The following is an 18770-nucleotide window of genomic DNA, read 5'->3' on the forward strand; positions in this document are numbered from 1 at the left end:
CGACAAGACAAAAAAGGTTCAGATTTTTCAACTTGGGGAGGAGGGAAACGCAACGTGACGCCACGCAATATCGCGCCACAAACTTGCCAATCGCTCAAAATCGCTTCACTCACGTCGCTTCATTCATGTCCACTGCGTCGCGCTGCGTGACTTGGCGCCAAAACGCGTCCTTACATAGGGATTACATGGTAACCTGTTGCTGCTGTCACTCGTGTTGCGCCTGGTGTGAACGCGGCATTACAGATAAGGTGAGAAGCTCAGTCATCCGTGGGGAGCGTGGAGTAGAGCCGCTGCTCCTTTGCGTTGAAAGGAGCCAGCTGAGGTGGTTCGGGCATCTGGCAAGGATGCCTCCTAGGCGCCTCTCTAGGGAGGTGTTCAAGGCACGTCCACCTGGGAGGAGACCCCGGGTAAGACCCAGGACTAGGTGAGAGATTATATCTCCACACTGGCCTGGGAACGCCTCAGGATCCCCTCAGTCAGAGGTGGTCAATATGGCCCAGGAAAAGGAAGTCTGGGGTCCCCTGCTGGAGCTGTTGCCCCCGCTATCCAATCACAGATAAGCGGTTGAAGATGAGTGAGTGAGTGACTCTGGTGCAACTTGTATACTATTTTTCCTCTGAAAGAAGCATTTTATACAATACTTATTATACTTATACTCTGGAAAACACGGTATACTATCTTGTGAATAAAAGCCACAAAGTTTTGGAAGGCCCCAAAGAAGCTGGCCAACTGACTGAAGGACGTCCGTCTGAACAACACCAACAACCAATCAGTGTAACAAAAGTACATTTTAATCCTGTATAACAGCTCATAGTGCCACAGATAAATATACTTCAAATCTACTTTTATCCAACAGTAAGAAAAGTGGACTCAAAAGAAGAAAGTACAAATTTCAGCATTGTAGTCTTTGTCACACAGGTATTAGCTTGTACTTGATCCACTGGTTGGAAAGTGAAAAGAACACAAGCTAATTATGGAACATGTTTGGAAAATACCTCCTGACATTACTGAACCTCAAAGTAAAAGCTGTGTGCGTTTCTGTTGTGCTAAAACGTCCGTCTCCATTCATGTTTTGTTCACTGTAACCCATCAACATTAAACACATTCTCACAAACTTCCTGCAGTGTGTGAAAAGTCAAAGTCACACCAGTGTGTTGATAATGATGATGTCACATGTTCCAGCCAGTGACCTCACAGAAAAGGGCCTTGAGCACTCGTGCTTCGTAGGTGACGGTGTTCTTCCCGATGTGAAGGTGGTCGTCCTCCAGCGGCTGTTCAATGATGGCTGGTACCTCCTTACCGTACACTTTAGACAAGGACACAATTGGCACCGTTACTAATGGACTAACAAATGTGTGTGCGCACACACACATATGCATGTTTGATTAAAAAAAAAAAAAAAAAAATCTGAGAAGTGACGGCATTTCTAACATGCCGATATCATTGTCACTTTAATATTATTGTTAACGTCACATGTTAATAATAAATCAAAGCAGTAATATTTTGTCGTTTCTGTGTGTGTTGTGCTGATGATGTAAAATCTTTTCTGTCTTAATGGTTTTGGATCTTTCTAAACTGTTGGCTTCATCTCACAGTGACCTCTGATGTACACACAGAATGTGTTCAGTGTTGATAAACTAAGAGCTTCGCTACTTTTCATTTCAAACACTGCATTAAACAGACGGTGAAGTGTGCAGATGTGGAATGAAGGTGAGGTCGAGGGGGCGTTCGTGCTCAGTCTGTGACCTATGATGGCTGTGTCCCTACACAGTTTTCGGTGTGGGTCTGCCGCTTGCCTTCACAGTGCTCCAGGAACTGAATGCACTCCTGCACCACAGCATCCGTCACCATGATCAGCTGTTTGGCCACATTCTCCAGCAGCGACAGGAAGCAACGCTTGGCGTAGAACCACGTGTCTGTTCCCAGCTACACACACATACACACAGTTTACTTTGTGTTTTGAATAACAAATTCACCTTTTCCAACATATTTTGATCATATTCCTTCTGCAACAACATCCACATTCGGAAAACAGGACCAAAGGTAACAAAGTAGTGATTTGAAACAGGAGTTCTGCTGCATCCAGATGTGAGGGGAATGAAGACTGGCAGCTCAGGTATTTGGGCAGTGATGAGTTTTACTGTTTTAGCTGTCAATCACAGATTATTGGATTTGAAGGCAGATAATGAATTTCATCTGCAATGCAAACTTTCAGCATTGACTGCACTGAAATGTGGTTTATTACAGTAGTGTTCAGAATAATAGTAGTGCTATGTGACTAAAAAGATTAATCCACGTTTTGAGTATATTTCTTATTACATGTACATAAATGCTTGTCTTCATTTTGATATCGGTGATCCAACTTTTAACTTTGTGTTCGTCCGTTATTGTCTGCAAAGTCACTCTTTTGCGCGCTCCAGTTATGCATAAATGCTCGTCTTCATTTTGATATCGGTGATCCAACTTTTAACTTTGTGTTCGTCCGTTATTGTCTGCAAAGTCACTCTTTTGCGCGCCTCCAGTTCTGCATAAATGCTCATCTTCATTTTGATATCGGTGATCCAACTTTTAAAATTTGTGTTCATCCGTTATTGTCTGCAAAGTCACTCTTTTGCACGCTCCAGTTCTGCATAAATGCTCATCTTCATTTTGATATCGGTGATCCAACTTTTAACTTTGTGTTCATCCGTTATTGTCTGAAAAGTCACGCTTTTGCGCGCTCCATTCCGCATAAATGCTCATCTTCATTTTGATATCGTGATCCACTTTTAAATTTGTGTTCGTCCGTTACTGTCTGCAAAGTCACTCTTTTGCATGCTCACATTGAGTAAATGCTCGTCTTCATTTTGACATTGGTGATCCAACTTTTAACTTTGTGTTTGTCTGTTATTGTCTGCAAAATCGCTCTTTTGCGCGCGTCCAGTTCTGCATAAATGCTCGTCTTCATTTGATATCGGTGATCCAACTTTTAAATTGTGTTCGTCTGTTACTGTCGGCAAAATCGCTCTTTTGCGCACTCCAGTTCTGCATAATGCTCGTCTTCATTTTGATATCGGTGATCCAACTTTTAACTTTGTGTTTGTCTGTTACTGTCTGCAAAATCGCTCTTTTGTGCGCTCGCATTCTGCGTAAATGCTCGTCTTCATTTTGACATTGGTGAGCCAACTTTTAACTTTGTGTTCGCCTGTTACTGTCTGAAAAATCGCTCTTTTGCGCACTCCAGTTCTGCATAAATGCTTGTCTTCATTTTGATATCGGTGATCCAACTTTTAACTTTGTGGTCGTCTGTTACTGTCTGCAAAGTCACTCTTTTGCGTGCTTACGTTCTGAGTAAATGCTCGTCTTCATTTTGATATCGGTGATCCAACTTTTAACTTTGTGGTCGTCTCTTATTGTCTTCAAAATCGCTCTTTTGCGCGCTGCAGTTCTGCCTAAATGCTTGCCTTCCTTTTGACATCTGTGATCCAACTTTGAACTTTGTGTTTGTCGGTTATTGTATGCAAAATCGCTCTTTTGCGCGCTCCAGTTCTGCATAAATGCTCATCCTGTCGATTGTGGCTTCGGAGAACGCGGCGCGCCCCACAGCCGCTGGGGGCCGTCCTTAAAGCGACAGTAACACTCCTTATTCTCTACCAAGCCCGTAACATTTTCACCGAAAGCCAGATAAATTTTTCTAATGGTTTCCAGCTGCCAGTCTCTAAACAGTTTCTGAAAAATTCTGATGGAAAAAAAGCCCAAATCATTCCGCCATTTCCTGGCAATGAAACGACGAGAGGGGTGGACCACTCCTCACTCAAAGCGTGCTCACAGGTGAATGACGCAACCGACAGGCGTGGAAAAACTCACGCATGCGCACAAGGGTTCAAGCTTGTCTGACGCAATCACACGTGAGTCAAATCCATATGGTTTATGAAAAAAATAATAAGATTGGATACTTTTCTAATAGACCTCGTATGTGATGCATATTTATTTACTCACTTATCACTGATTGTGAGAATTTGTAATATAGTTATTACAACTAGGGGAGGTGATGGTCTACGAGCCCTTGGGCAAGGTCTTTAATCCCCTATTGCTCCCGGTGTGTAGTGAGCGCCTTGTATGGCATCACCCTGACATCGGGGTGAATGTGAGGCATAATTGTAAAGCGCTTTGAGTGTCTCATGCAGATGGAAAAGCGCAATATAAATGCAGTCCATTTACCATTTATACCACTTAATGCACTTCAGGCTTAACATACCTCCCTAACTCCATAAACTGGCTTCATAGTACAGCCCTCTTCTTTTTATCAGTCCCCTTTCTCTTCGTCCAGTAATATTTGGTCATTTTTTGGCCAAGGTTGGAAAAAATTAGGAGAAAGGTGAAAATTGCTGGATACAATCCTTTAACCATCCTAAACAACAAACTAAAAGTCCCCATGTATCCTCCTTGAGCTTTTCCTGATATGATGCCATGAGTGTCATGGATGTCAAAAATAGTGTTTCACACATGTTCATCATTTAATCTTCATTGTTTGACAAGATTGACAAGACTGCTTCAAAATTAAAACATATTATATTATGATATCAAGCAGACACCGTTTTGAGCGATTGTGTGGCTGCAAGAAGTCAGGTCTGTTCTTTACAATTCTATGTGGCCATTGCCTTGGAAATGGCCGCTGTAATTCAGAAAAAACAGACATTTGCGTATCAGACACTGATGAAGAGCCGAGAGCAAAATGAGTTCAATTCCGATTCATTGGTACTCAAAAATGAAACATTTGATTTCCAGATGGCTGATGAGGATCATTTTGATGAATGTGACTTCATCCATGAGTTTTACCCACAGAAACGCAAATCTCCTTAATAACGTTTCATGTAGGCACATTCTGATTCGAACTGTAATGCTATACTGTGAACTCAAGTCCCCAAGTTTGAATGATTGCATAGAGCATGTATTCTGGATTGTATAACGTCCTCTTTTAAGAGTATTTTGTGGTTCTTCAACATTCCAGTGAAAATCCCTATAATTATCGACTATGAGATAATTCAACGTGATGACATCATATTACGTCACCATCAATCAGGTCATGACATTATAATCTCATGCTCTTTTCTTTAGTTACATTTATGTCAATGTTCTAAAGCATTGTATGGCTGATTAATAAAAAACGTAACCAAAAATATACCCTTGTTTTCTACACTCAACAAAAATATAAACGCAACACTTTTGGTGTTGCTCCCATTTTGTATGAGATGAACTCAAAGATCTAAAACTTTTCCACATATTAATTAATCAAAAACCCAGACAGAGCTTTAATTCATTTGAAAGCTTGACTCTTAGTCTTGTCCATCCAAATTGGAAGTCCCAAAAACCAGTTTTATTTGTTATTATCTATCGTCCACCTGGTCGTTACTGTGAGTTTCTCTGTGAATTTTCAGACCTTTTGTCTGACTTAGTGCTTAGCTCAGATAAGATAATTATAGTGGGCGATTTTAACATCCACACAGATGCTGAGAATGACAGCCTCAACGCTGCATTTAATCTATTATTAGACTCAATTGGCTTTGCTCAAAATGTAAATGCGTCCACCCACCACTTTAATCATATCTTAGATCTTGTTCTGACTTATGGTATGGAAATTGAAGACTTAACAGTATTCCCTGAAAACTCCCTTCTGTCTGATCATTTCTTAATAACATTTACTTTTACTCTGATGGACTACCCAGCAGTGGGGAATAAGTTTCATTACACTAGATGTCTTTCAGAAAGCGCTGTAACTAGGTTTAAGGATATGATTCCTTCTTTATGTTCTCTAATGCCATATACCAACACAGTGCAGAGTAGCTACCTAAACTCTGTAAGTGAGATAGAGTATCTCGTCAATAGTTTTACATCCTCATTGAAGACAACTTTGGATGCTGTAGCTCCTCTGAAAAAGAGAGCTTTAAATCAGAAGTGCCTGACTCCATGGTATAACTCACAAACTCGCAGCTTAAAGCAGATAACCCGTAAGTTGGAGAGGAAATGGCGTCTCACTAATTTAGAAGATCTTCACTTAGCCTGGAAAAAGAGTCTGTTGGTCTATAAAAAAGCCTTCCGTAAAGCTAGGACATCTTACTACTCATCACTAATTGAAGAAAATAAGAACAACCTCAGGTTTCTTTTCAGCACTGTAGCCAGGCTGACAAAGAGTCAGAGCTCTATTGAGCCGAGTATTCCTTTAACTTTAACTAGTAATGACTTCATGACTTTCTTTGCTAACAAAATTTTAACTATTAGAGAAAAATTACTCATAACCATCCCAAAGACGTATCGTTATCTTTGGCTGCTTTCAGTGATGCCGGTATTTGGTTAGACTCTTTCTCTCTGATTGTTCTGTCTGAGTTATTTTCATTAGTTACTTCCTCCAAACCATCAACATGTCTATTAGACTCCATTCCTACCAGGCTGCTCAAGGACCATTAATTAATGCTTCGATCTAAATATGATCAATCTATCTTTATTAGTTGGCTATGTACCACAGGCTTTTAAGGTGGCAGTAATTAAACCATTACTTAAAAAGCCATCACTTGACCCAGCTATCTTAGCTAATTATAGGCCAATCTCCAACCTTCCTTTTCTCTCAAAAATTCTTGAAAGGGTAGTTGTAAAACAGCTAACTGATCACCTGCAGAGGAATGGTCTATTTGAAGAGTTTCAGTCAGGTTTTAGAATTCATCATAGTACAGAAACAGCATAGTGAAGGTTACAAATGATCTTCTTATGGCCTCAGACAGTGGACTCATCTCTGTGCTTGTTCTGTTAGACCTCAGTGCTGCTTTTGATACTGTTGACCATAAAATTTATTACAGAGATTAGAGCATGTCATAGGTATTAAAGGCACTGCGCTGCGGTGGTTTGAATCATATTATCTAATAGATTACAATTTGTTTATGTAAATGGGGAATCTTCTTCACAGACTAAGGTTAATTATGGAGTTCCACAAGGTTCTGTGCTAGGACCAATTTTATTCACTTTATACATATTTCCCTTAGGCAGTATTATTAGACGGCATTGCTTAAATTTTCATTGTTACGCAGATGATACCCAGCTTTATCTATCCATGAAGCCAGAGGACACACACCAATTAGCTAAACTGCAGGATTGTCTTACAGACATAAAGACATGGATGACCTCTAATTTCCTGCTTTTAAACTCAGATAAAACTGAAGTTATTGTACTTGGCCCCACAAATCTTAGAAGCATGGTGTCTAACCAGATCCTTACTCTGGATGGCATTACCCTGACCTCTAGTAATATTGTGAGAAATCTTGGAGTCATTTTTGATCAGGATATGTCATTCAATGCGCATATTAAACAAATATGTAGGACTGCTTTTTTGCATTTGCGCAATATCTCTAAAATTAGAAAGGTCTTGTCTCAGAGTGATGCTGAAAAAACTAATTCATGCATTTATTTACTCTAGGCTGGACTATTGTAATTCATTATTATCAGGTTGTCCTAAAAGTTCCCTGAAAAGCCTTCAGTTAATTCAAAATGCTGCAGGTAGAGTACTAATGGGTGTTGTATGGCTGGGGGTGCCTGGCTACCTTTTGTTTCTGTCTTCTGTTCTGTCTTTTGTTTTTCCTTCCAGGTGGCTTGCGTCAGGACTGAGTGGCTGAGCTATCAGGACCTCACCCTGATCACCTGAGGCTGGTCATGTGCAGCTCGTCAGGACTCACAGCTGTGGTGCATCTACATGGATTGGAGCATGGTTGCATTTAAGTCTGGAGTACACAGTGTGTATTTGCCAGAGACTCGACCTTGTGACCAGACGGGTGAGATCGTCGTCTTGAGAGCCATCTCATCATCATGGATGCAGAGACCGTCCAGGATTGATGCCATGGTCTGGGAAAGAGGAGGGGGTGAGGTCTCACGCTCGTCAGCATACTTCCTGAGGTACTTTAGGTTTTGTGACTAACATTAGTACAGTCAGTAAAATGTGGTGTCCCTCACACCTTACTATATTGAGCTGTTATGTTAGTCATTTAATCAGCTTCCACTGCAGTGAGACTGTGAACTGGGTGTTCCATGCCTGCAGGGTGGGAAGCTGATTGGTAATTAAGCCAGGAAGTGTTTGCTGTTTGTGTACACCTTTGAGTGGTCTCTCTGTGTGTGGAGTGTGGACTCACATGATGGTTTCTTCTTTCACAGACTCGGTTTGTCGCGGCCACCTGGGGGGTGTCGGCGGGGTCCTTGGGTCTGAACTGTTTCTGGCTCCGGACCGTTAGTGCTGCTGGGAGCACACCGGCATTCCACCACGCCAGACCGCGCACTTATTTGTTTGTATTTTGCACATCACTGTTATGTTATTAAATTCAGTTATCCTTTGTACCGTGCTCTGCTTATTTTATACTGGGTCCTTCAAACGCTGGTCGGTTCTCCGTCCTGCGTCCGACACATAACAATGGGGACTAGAAGGAGAGAGCATATCTCACCCATATTGGCCTCTCTTCATTGGCTTCCTGTTAATTCTAGAATAGAATTTAAAATTCTTCTTCTTACTTATAAGGTTTTGAATAATCAGGTCCCATCTTATCTTAGGGACCTCATAGTACCATATCAACCCAATAGAGCGCTTCGCTCTCAGACTGCAGGCTTACTTGTAGTTCCTAGGGTTTGTAAGAGTAGAATGGGAGGCAGAGCCTTCAGCTTTCAGGCTCCTCTCCTGTGGAACCAGCTCCCAATTCAGATCAGAGAGACAGACACCCTCTCTACTTTTAAGATTAGGCTTAAAACTTTCCTTTTTGCTAAAGCTTATAGTTAGGGCTGGATCAGGTGACCCTGAACCATCCCTTAGTTATGCTGCTATAGACTTAGACTGCTGGGGGGTTCCCATGATGCACTGAGTGTTTTTTTCTCTTTTTGCTCTGTATGCACCACTCTGCATTTAATCATTAGTGATTGATCTCTGCTCCCCTCCACAGCATGTCTTTTTCCTGGTTCTCTCCCTCAGCCCCAACCAGTCCCAGCAGAAGACCGCCCCTCCCTGAACCTGGTTCTGCTGGAGGTTTCTTCTTGTTAAAAGGGAGTTTTTCCTTCCCACTGTTGCCAAGTGCTTGCTCACAGGGGGTCGTTTTGACCGTTGGGGTTTTTCCGGTTTTATTGTATGGCCTTGCCTTACAATATAAGGCGCCTTGGGGCAACTGTTTGTTGTGATTTGGCGCTATATAAATAAAACTGATTTGATTTGATTTTGATCCAGTCATCCATAGTCCACTATTGCTTTTCCTTAGCCCATTGTAACCTTGTTTTTTTCTGTTTAGGTGTTAATGATGGCTTTCGTTTAGCTTTTCTGTATGTAAATCCCATTGCGTTTAGGTGGTTTCTTACAGTTGGGTCACAGACGTTGACTCCAGTTTCCTCCCATTTGTGCATTTTCGATTTTTGAGACATAATGCTTTAAGTTTTCTGTCTTGACGCTTTGATGTCTTCCTTGGTCTACCAGTATGTTTGCCTTTAACAACCTTCCCATGTTGTTTGTATTTGGTCCAGAGTTTAGACACAGCTGACTGTGAACAACCAACATCTTTTGCAACATTGCGTGATGATTTACCCTCTTTTAAGAGTTTGATAATCCTCTCCTTTGTTTCAATTGACATCTGTCGTGTTGGAGCCATGATTCATGTCAGTCCACTTGGTGCAACAGCTCTCCAAGGTGTGATCACTCCTTTTTAGATGCAGACTAACAAGCAGATCTGATTTGATGCAGGTGTTAGTTTTGGGGATGAAAATTTACAGGGTGATTCCATAATTTTTTCCTCAGAACTGAGTGAATCCATATTTTTTTCCCTCTGCTTGATCTAAAAAAGTAACCGTTACTAACTGCCACAATTATTTTTCCTGATTTCTTATAGTGTTTCTTAAAGCCAGAAAGTTGCCATTTGAAATGACTTTAGTTTTGTGTCATGTCTGTGATCTGCTTTTTTTTCTACAAAATTAAACAACTGAATGAACATCCTCTGAGGCCGGTGATTCCATAATTTTTGCCAGGGGTTGTATTCTCTATATAAACTAAAAGCAAACATCTTGACTGATATGTCAAAAGTAACATGTTAGCCGTTGTAGGTAATTTGCTGCAAACCTTATATACAAATCATAAACAAACCAACAAACAAACAAACAAACTCCAACCTTCTTATTGTAAGGCTCCAGGCTCTTTATGATACGAGAGATTCCAAAGTCGTAGTTCCCCTTGGAACAATATAGCGTTCTGAAACAAACACAAAACAAAAGTATAAAAAACAGATTCTTCCATCACACCAAATTTTATGTGTCAGCCAATTTCAAATTACAGCAAATTTTAACCCTCAAGGGTCCACGGATTCACCGACACATCCACGTCAATTTCTTTATGTTTATGGACCCCTAAGGGTTAATCAAGTCTTCCCTAACTCAAGGAATACTGAACAAAGGTTAATAGAAATCCATCAATCACTTTTTGAGATATCCTGCCTTCACACAAATAAAGGCGATCACAAACCGCTGCTCTTTCTGAAGGTAATTAAGTTCTGCTTTGTTTGAAAACCTATTCGAACAGGAGTACAGATGTTTTACATGCAGAGGTGGGATAAAATCATTAGGATAAAATCATTATGAGAAGTAAACACAAAAGAGCAAACAAACATGTGAAGCTAACATGACTGAAACAAAGACAACTGAAAGTAAATTACTGCAGAAATAAGTCCAATCTGTCACAGAGCCAAGACAAAAGAAAGAATGGCAGAAGCCTTCTAAATTTCTTTCTGTTTCTTGTTTTTTTTTTGTTTGTTTGTTTTTAAGGAGTAACAGCTGGCTGTCAGGCATGTTTATTGAGTATTCACTCCCATCTCTGTCATTTATACTGAATTTCTTAGCCTGTGAAAATCACACAGAAATATTACAGATGTGCTGCGGTAAAATTACATTCACTAACTGCCAATTTAAAATGAGCAAAACTATTCCTGTCCAAACTGGGCTTGAGCCAAAAATAGACATATTACATGAACATGGTAATTGGAGTGTGCACGTAATCTCGTTGTTGTTGCACTCGTGTAATGACAATGACAATAAATCCCATTCATCCATCTACGAGTGTGTGTGTGTGTGTGTGTGTGTATATATATATATATGCATATACACACACACACATATACTGAATGTACTTGGATTTCTCAGGTGGTTAACAGACCACTCTGCCTCAGTGTTCCACAAATTACAGCTGAATGATGTGAGTGTGAACATGCTTTGTGTAGTGGCAGTAACTCAACACCTAGGTGTTTATAACGGCATCAAAGTGGTTCCATGAAGCACTGACAGGACACAGGTTTTGTCCACCAGGTTATGGTACCGACTGACACCAGAGAGGAGGATTTTGTTGGTGAAATCATATGCTGAGGCAAATGGTAGGAGTTCAAACCTGGATCCAGTTTCAGAACAACAAGCTGCAGCTTGCTGCAAGACCGAGTGCAACATGCAGCACAAATGTTCAGAAAGGTGCAGACCTTTGTGTTTTATACGTAGTAAAACTATCAGACTCCAACGGAACCATAACGTCTAACCTGCTGGTGTCATCTGATGGACTGCATATTCATAAGTGGATTTTAAGCAGTTTTTTGGTGCCACACGGTTTTGGATATCAATAATTTCAAAAGAACCATTTGGTTCTACTGTAGTTGCAGTTTGATTAACGTGATCCACAATAATAATAACAATAACAAGCATCTTCCTGACACAATCCCATATTACATGGAGAATGGGCAGAGGTGAGTTTGAACCGGGAACCTTCCACCTGAGTGACAAAGTCATTCTGGGTAGCTGGGACTAGTTAATGTCAGTGTGTTGGAACTCACCCAATGACCAGGTTAACGATGCAGTGGTGGAAAACCTTCTGGTCTGGTTTGTCATAGGAGAGTTTCTCCTCCTCTTTCTCAATCTTCTTCATCAACTCTTCAGCCTGGCAGTTCCACACAGACAAAGATTTATTGACAACACATTTCTACACTGCACAAAGTGTTTCTTCACTTCATAATATAACATCCTGGTATTTTATTTGAACATGTTCATGTGCCGCTCTGGGAATCTGGAAAACCAGAACCAAAAAACCTTATGTCCACAGACTTTGATTTTATTTTATTATTTGAGGTTGATGTCCATGTCCAAGTGTTGACAAAAGCTCCTGGATCTGTCCTGTGACCTGGAGCCATTCATTCATTTTCAGCTGCTTATCTGGGTCCGGGTCACAGTGGCAGCAGCGCAAGCAGCTCACCCTATGCTCGACCAAGTCCTGTAACTCTTCCGGGGGGATCCCAAGGAGTTCCCAAGCCTTATGGGAAATATAATCTCTCCACTGTGTCCTGGGTTCTCCCCAGGGCCTCTTCCCAGTTGGATGTGCCTGGAAGACCTCCTTGGGGAGACGACCAGGGAGCATCCTCACCAGATGCCGGAACCACCTCAACTGTCTACTTTCAAGCTACAGAATTAGCAGCTCTACTCCGCTTCTCACCCCGTCCAGGAGTGTAAGCTCAGATACCCGACGGAGGAATCTCATTTCTGCTGCTTTTACCTGCGATCTTCTTTTTTCAGTCATTACCCAAAGCTCATGACCATAGGTGAGAATAGGAGCATAAATCAACTGGTAAATTGAGAGCCTCGCCTTCTGGCTCAGCTTCTTCTTCACCACGATGGTCCGGTACAACGTCCATAAAATTTCTGACACTATAACAATCCATCTATCAATGTCCCACTCCAATTTACCCCACATTCGTGAACAAGACCTCAAGATACTTAAACTCCCACTTGGGATAGTACCTGGAATCATGCCAAAATTTTATATGTTCTTTCTTGGCCTTTTCCCACCAAGGTCAGGTCAGGTGAAGGAGCTCACACTGGAGCTGTGTGTTCTCCCAGTCTACCACCTCACAAAATCATGCCAAGTTCCAGTGGGCAACAATCCAAGTTGTTGACCAGCCATCAGTGGTGGGCACAGTTCCGATAATCCGATAACCGATAATTATCGAAGATAAAGTTTTCATTATCGGATTATCTTTTCAGATAACTTTGAAAACCATTATCGGACTAATTATCTTCCGATAAATTTTTGTCTGATCATTTTTAGACGTTAACATGATAAACAAAGGTGAACAGATGTGTAGCTCTACTCTCTGCAAACAGAGGAGCTGCTTCTAGAAGAAAGGAGGAGAACTGGTCACAAAAAAAAAACCTAATTTCTTTTAACCCCATACTGATACGCGGCCAATATCACCCAAGTCAACCAGAGGCATACATTTTTAACTTATGGTTCAAATTTTAACAAAACTTATTTCGGACAAGTTATTTAAATTAACGTCACATCTGAAGTTTTAAAAAGTGAAAATATCAGATATATGTTTTAGTTTTAAAGTAATGTGCTAATTTTTAAGGTTTTAGTGTGGACATGCTGTGTCCAGGTGCATTATGGGTGATAGGGTAATCTCAGTATGTTCACGACAGGAAAAATGATTTGACACTCTGATCAGGGTCCACGGTCAACAGCATTAAACTCTAGTGCCTAAAACTCTCGTGAATATATTCTCTGGGTTTATAGACATTATTGTGTTTGCGTTTGTTAAGTTCCATGCATCTTAAATGTAGCAAGTAGCAACACAGATTATCTGGAATTTTGTTTTGGCAAGTTTTCAAGGTCTCTACTGCCATCTACTGGCCAGCAGTGTTCGTGGCAGTATTCAAACTGAAGCTGGGCAGACACTGTATGATATTTTCAATCACTGTACTCGGTTCCAGCTCAGCTGTACGGCAGAACTGCACGGTGTAAAAGTTCAGAGGGCACGATTTATGTTCTCACACACGTATGTTCAAAAACCACACGTTGGACTTGTGTTTCCAAAAGCAAAATGTAAACAGAAGCTTTTTTTTCAAACTTAATTTACAAAAAGTCTCTATGGGAGACATCAAAGGTTAAAAAAAACAACACAAAAGAAAAGAAAAAACAAAAACATTACAAGACAGGTCTGCAGTGTTTGCACATGGACAGTGTGAGAGGTTGGATGCTTGTAGCTCTTCAGTAGCGGGATACCCTCACCAGAATATCAAACAGGTTTGATTTTCATCTGACCATACGATCGGCGATCAGGAGGTGGTTGATGTTAAACGCAGCTCGTTACTCCATGTATACTAAACGATGCAGGATGCGCGATTAACCTGAAACTCTGTGCGATCCAAAAAATTCTCACATGAATGAAAAATCAGCTGAAAAAGGGCCAAAACTCGCACTGGCACCAGTAGATCATGGCAGTGTTCTATTTATTTTGACACCGGTTATATCAGACGGTTATCTAATTACAACTTGATTTTTTCTTTTGAAAATGCCTTTTTTTTTTTCCAAATAAAAAATGGCATATTTTACAAAAGCACATTTATCTGTAAACACCAACACATGACACACCTCACATTAACGTGTTGGTTCACTCCATCGCACTCTACTGGTGGTTGGCTCTCACTGCGGTATTGTATCACTTCCTGTTCTGGAGCACAGCGGCGTTTTGCTATATCTGTTAGCTGTTTAATCTGCGTAGTTAATCTAGATAACTAGATAACGATTTATTTCACAGTGTAATCTTCACGTGCCTTAACTAAAGCACCCTCTGCTGAATCACCTCTAAATTATTTTCACATTATTCACTTTGTGTGTTTTTAAGAATCCGCTAGCTTAGCGCAGCTATTAGCTCTTACCCGGTTTAGCATGGCGGCTTCTCCTGTCTCTCCCGCACTTTTCTGTGCTGGGTGTGAAATGTTTAGTTATTCCTCGGCCTCCTTTAGCAGTAATGGTACTTGTAATAAGTGTAGCTTGTTCGTAGCTTTGGAGGCCAGGCTGGGCGAATTGGAGACTCGGCTCCGCACCTTGGAAAATCCTACAGCTAGCCAGGCCCCTGTAGTTGGTGCGGACCAAGGTAGCTTAGCCACCGTTAGCTGTCCCCCAGCAGATCCCGAGCAGCCGGGAAAGCAGGCCGGCTGGGTAGTTCTAAACAAAAGCCCCCTGTACACCACCAACCCGTTCACATTTCTAACCGTTTTTCCCCACTCGGTGACACACCCGCCGAGGAACAAACTCTGGTTATTGACGACTATTTTGAGAAATGTGAAGTTAGCGACACCAGCAACCATAGTCAAATGTATTCCGGGGGCCAGAGCAGGTGACACTGAAGGAAATTTGAAACTGCTGACTAAGGCTAAGCGTAAATTTGGTAAGATTGTAATTCACGTCGGCAGTAATGAACCCGGTTACGCCAATCAAAAGTCACTAAAATTAATATTGAATCGGTGTGTAACTTTGCAAAAACAATATCGGACTCTGTAGTTTTCTCTGGGCCCCTACCCAATCGGACCGGGAGTGACATGTTTAGCCGCATGTTCTCCTTGAATTGCTGGCTGTCTGAGTGGTGTCCAAAAAATGAGGTGGGCTTCATAGGTAATTGGCAAAGTTTCTGGGGAAAACCTGGTCTTGTTAGGAGAGACGGCATCCATCCCACTTTGGAAGGAGCAGCTCTCATCTCTAGAAATCTGACCAATTTTATTAAACCCTCCAAATCGTGACTATCCATGGTTGGGACCAGGAAGCAGAGTTGTAGTCTTACACACCTCTCTGCAGCTTCTCTCCCCCTGCCATCCCCCCAATACCCCATCCCCGTAGAGACGGTGCCTGCTCCCAGACCACCAACAACCAGTATAAATCTATTTAAGCATAAAAATTCAAAAAGAAAAAAATATAGCACCTTCAACTGCACCACAGACTAAAACAGTTAAATGTGGTTTATTAAATAGTAGGTCTCTCTCTTCTAATTCCATGTTAGTAAATGATATAATAATTGATCAACATATTGATTTATTCTGCCTTACAGAAACCTGGTTACAGCAGGATGAATATGTTAGTTTAAATGAGTCAACATCCCCGAGTCACAGTAACTGTCAACATAACACTTAACTATACTGACTAAATCAATTCAAATACAAAAACACAATAAATCAATAACAACACCCCCAAGTCACACTAACTGTTAAAATGCTTGAAGCACGGGTTGAGGAGGAGGATTAGCAGCAATCTTCCACTCCAGCTTATTAATTAATCAAAAACCCAGACAGAGCTTTAATTCATTTGAAAGCTTGACTCTTAGTCTTGTCCATCCAAATTGGAAGTCCCAAAAACCAGTTTTATTTGTTATTATCTATCGTCCACCTGGTCGTTACTGTGAGTTTCTTTGTGATTTTTCAGACCTTTTGTCTGACTTAGTGCTTAGCTCAGATAAGATAATTATAGTGGGTGATTTTAACATCCACATAGATAATGAGAATGACAGCCTCAACACTGCATTTAATCTAGTATTAGACTCAGTTGGCTTCGCTCAAACTGTAAATGAGCCCACCCACCACCTTAGCTACACTTTAGATCTTGTTCTGACATATGGCATGAAAATTGAAGACGTAACAGTATTCTCTGAAAACCCCTTTTTGTCTGATCATTTCTTAATAACATTTACATTTACTTTAATGGACTACCCAGTAGTGGGGAATAAGTTTCATTACAGTAGAAGTCTTTCTGAAAGCGCTGTAACTAGGTCTAAGGATATGAATCCTTCTTTGTTATGATCTTCAATGCCATATACCAACACAGTGCAGAGTAGCTACCTAAACTCTGTGAGTGAGACAGATTATCTCGTCAACAGCTTTATATCCTCATTGAGCACAATTTTGGATGCTGTAGCTCCTCTGAAAAAGAGAGCCTTAAATCACACACCAATTAGTTAAATTGCAGGAATGTCTTTCAGACATAAAGACATGGATGACCTCTAATTTCCTGCTTTTAAATTCAGATAAAACTGAAGTTATTGTACTTGACCCCACAAATCTTAGAAACATGGTGTCTAACAGATCCTTACTCTGGATGGCATTACCCTGACTTCTAGTAATACTGTGAGAAATCCTGGAGTCATTTTTGATCAGGATATGTTCTTCAATGCGCATATTAGGCAAATATGTAGGACTGCTTTTTTGCATTTGCGCAATATCTCTTAAATTAGAAAGGTCTTGTCTCAGAGTGATGCTGAAAAGCTAATTCATACATTTATTTCTTCTAGGCTGGACTATTGTAATTCATTATTATCAGGTTGTCCTAAAAGTTCCCTGAAAAGCCTTCAGTTAATTCAAAATGCTGCAGCTAGAGTACTGACAGGGACTAGAAGGAGAGAGCATATTTCACCCATATTGGCCTCTCTTCATTGGCTCCCTGTTAATTCCAGAATAGAATTTAAAATTCTTCTTCTTACTTATAAGGTTTTAAATAATCAGGTCCCATCTTATCTTAGGGACCTCATAGTACCACATCACCCCAACAGAGCGCTTCGCTCTCAGACTGCAGGCTTACTTGTAGTTCCTAGGGTTTGTAAGAGTAGAATGGGAGGCAGAGCCTTCAGCTTTCAGGCTCCTCTCCTGTGGAACCAGCTCCCAATTCGGATCAGGGAGACAGACACCCTCTCTACTTTTAAGATTAGGCTTAAAACTTTCCTTTTTGCTAAAGCTTATAGTTAGGGCTGGATCAGGTGACCCTGAACCATCCCTTAGTTATGCTGCTATAGACGTAGACTGCACTGTTTCTTTCTCTTTTTGCTCTGTATGCACCACTCTGCATTTAATCATTAGTGATCGATCTCTGCTCCCCTCCACAGCATGTCTTTTTCCTGGTTCTCTCCCTCAGCCCCAACCAGTCCCAGCAGAAGACTGCCCCTCCCTGAGCCTGGTTCTGCTGGAGGTTTCTTCCTGTTAAAAGGGAGTTTTTCCTTCCCACTGTAGCCAAGTGCTTGCTCACAGGGGGTCGTTTTGACCGTTGGGGTTTTACATAATTATTGTATGGCCTTGCCTTACAATATAAAGCGCCTTGGGGCAACTGTTTGTTGTGATTTGGCGCTATATAAAAAATTGATTGATTGATTGATTTTGCCTTGCAATATAAAGCGCCTTGGGGCGACTGTTTGTTGTGATTTGGCGCTATATAAATAAAATTGATTTGATTTGACTTTTTGAAAAAGCTTATAGTTAGAGTTGGATCAGGTGACCCTGAACCATCCCTTAGTCATGCTGCTGTAGACTTAGACTGCTGGGGGGTTTCCCATGATGCACCCAGTGTTTCTTTTTATTCACCTCTTTTTGCTCTGTATGCACCAATGTGCTTTTAATCATTGGTGATTGATCTCTGCTCTCTTCCACAGCATGTCTTTTTCCTGATTCTCTCCCCTCAGCCCCAACCAGTCCCAGCAGAAGACTGCCCCTCCCTGAGCCTGGTTCTGCTGGAGGTTTCTTCCTGTTAAAAGGGAGTTTTCCTTCCCACTGTCGCCAAGTGCTTGCTCATAGGGGGTCGTTTTGACCGTTGGGGTTTTTCTGTAATTATTGTATGGCTTTTGCCTTGGGGTTTTTCTGTAATTATTGTATGGCTTTTGCCTTACAATATAAAGCGCCTTGGGGCGACTGTTTGTTGTGATTTGGCGCTATATAAATAAAATTGATTTGATTTGAGTTACATAGAATGAATCAAGCAATCAGTGATTGCCGAGGCATATTTTACCCAGAATGCCATCTGTCTGTGTTTGTTACAAAACTTCAGTATCAGTGCATTATTCAACATTAAAAGATATATGTTATATTATATGTTCAGAACCTCCATGACCAGTAAAAGATCAAGGACCGAGACGTCGCCCGGTATGGCGGAGCCGGGGTCCCACCCTGGA

The 18770-nt window shown here is 41.2% G+C and overlaps 1 protein-coding gene across 1 annotated transcript in view; it reads right to left on the reverse strand.

Annotated features, from left to right (window-relative positions):
- Positions 1-771: 771 nt before the first annotated feature.
- The window catches only part of flr (fleer), a 100882-nt gene continuing 82883 nt past the window's right edge, over positions 772-18770 (reverse strand). The window contains exons 16-19 of the mRNA XM_034190802.1: positions 11850-11953; positions 10153-10231; positions 1797-1926; positions 772-1306 (exon numbers count right to left, since the gene is read on the reverse strand). Coding sequence (XP_034046693.1) covers positions 1170-1306; positions 1797-1926; positions 10153-10231; positions 11850-11953 — 450 coding nt within the window. The 3' untranslated portion in view covers positions 772-1169. The remainder of the gene's footprint in view (positions 1307-1796; positions 1927-10152; positions 10232-11849; positions 11954-18770) is intronic.

This window comes from Thalassophryne amazonica, chromosome 16 (assembly GCF_902500255.1).
Source record: "Thalassophryne amazonica chromosome 16, fThaAma1.1, whole genome shotgun sequence".
NCBI lineage: Eukaryota > Metazoa > Chordata > Actinopteri > Batrachoidiformes > Batrachoididae > Thalassophryne > Thalassophryne amazonica.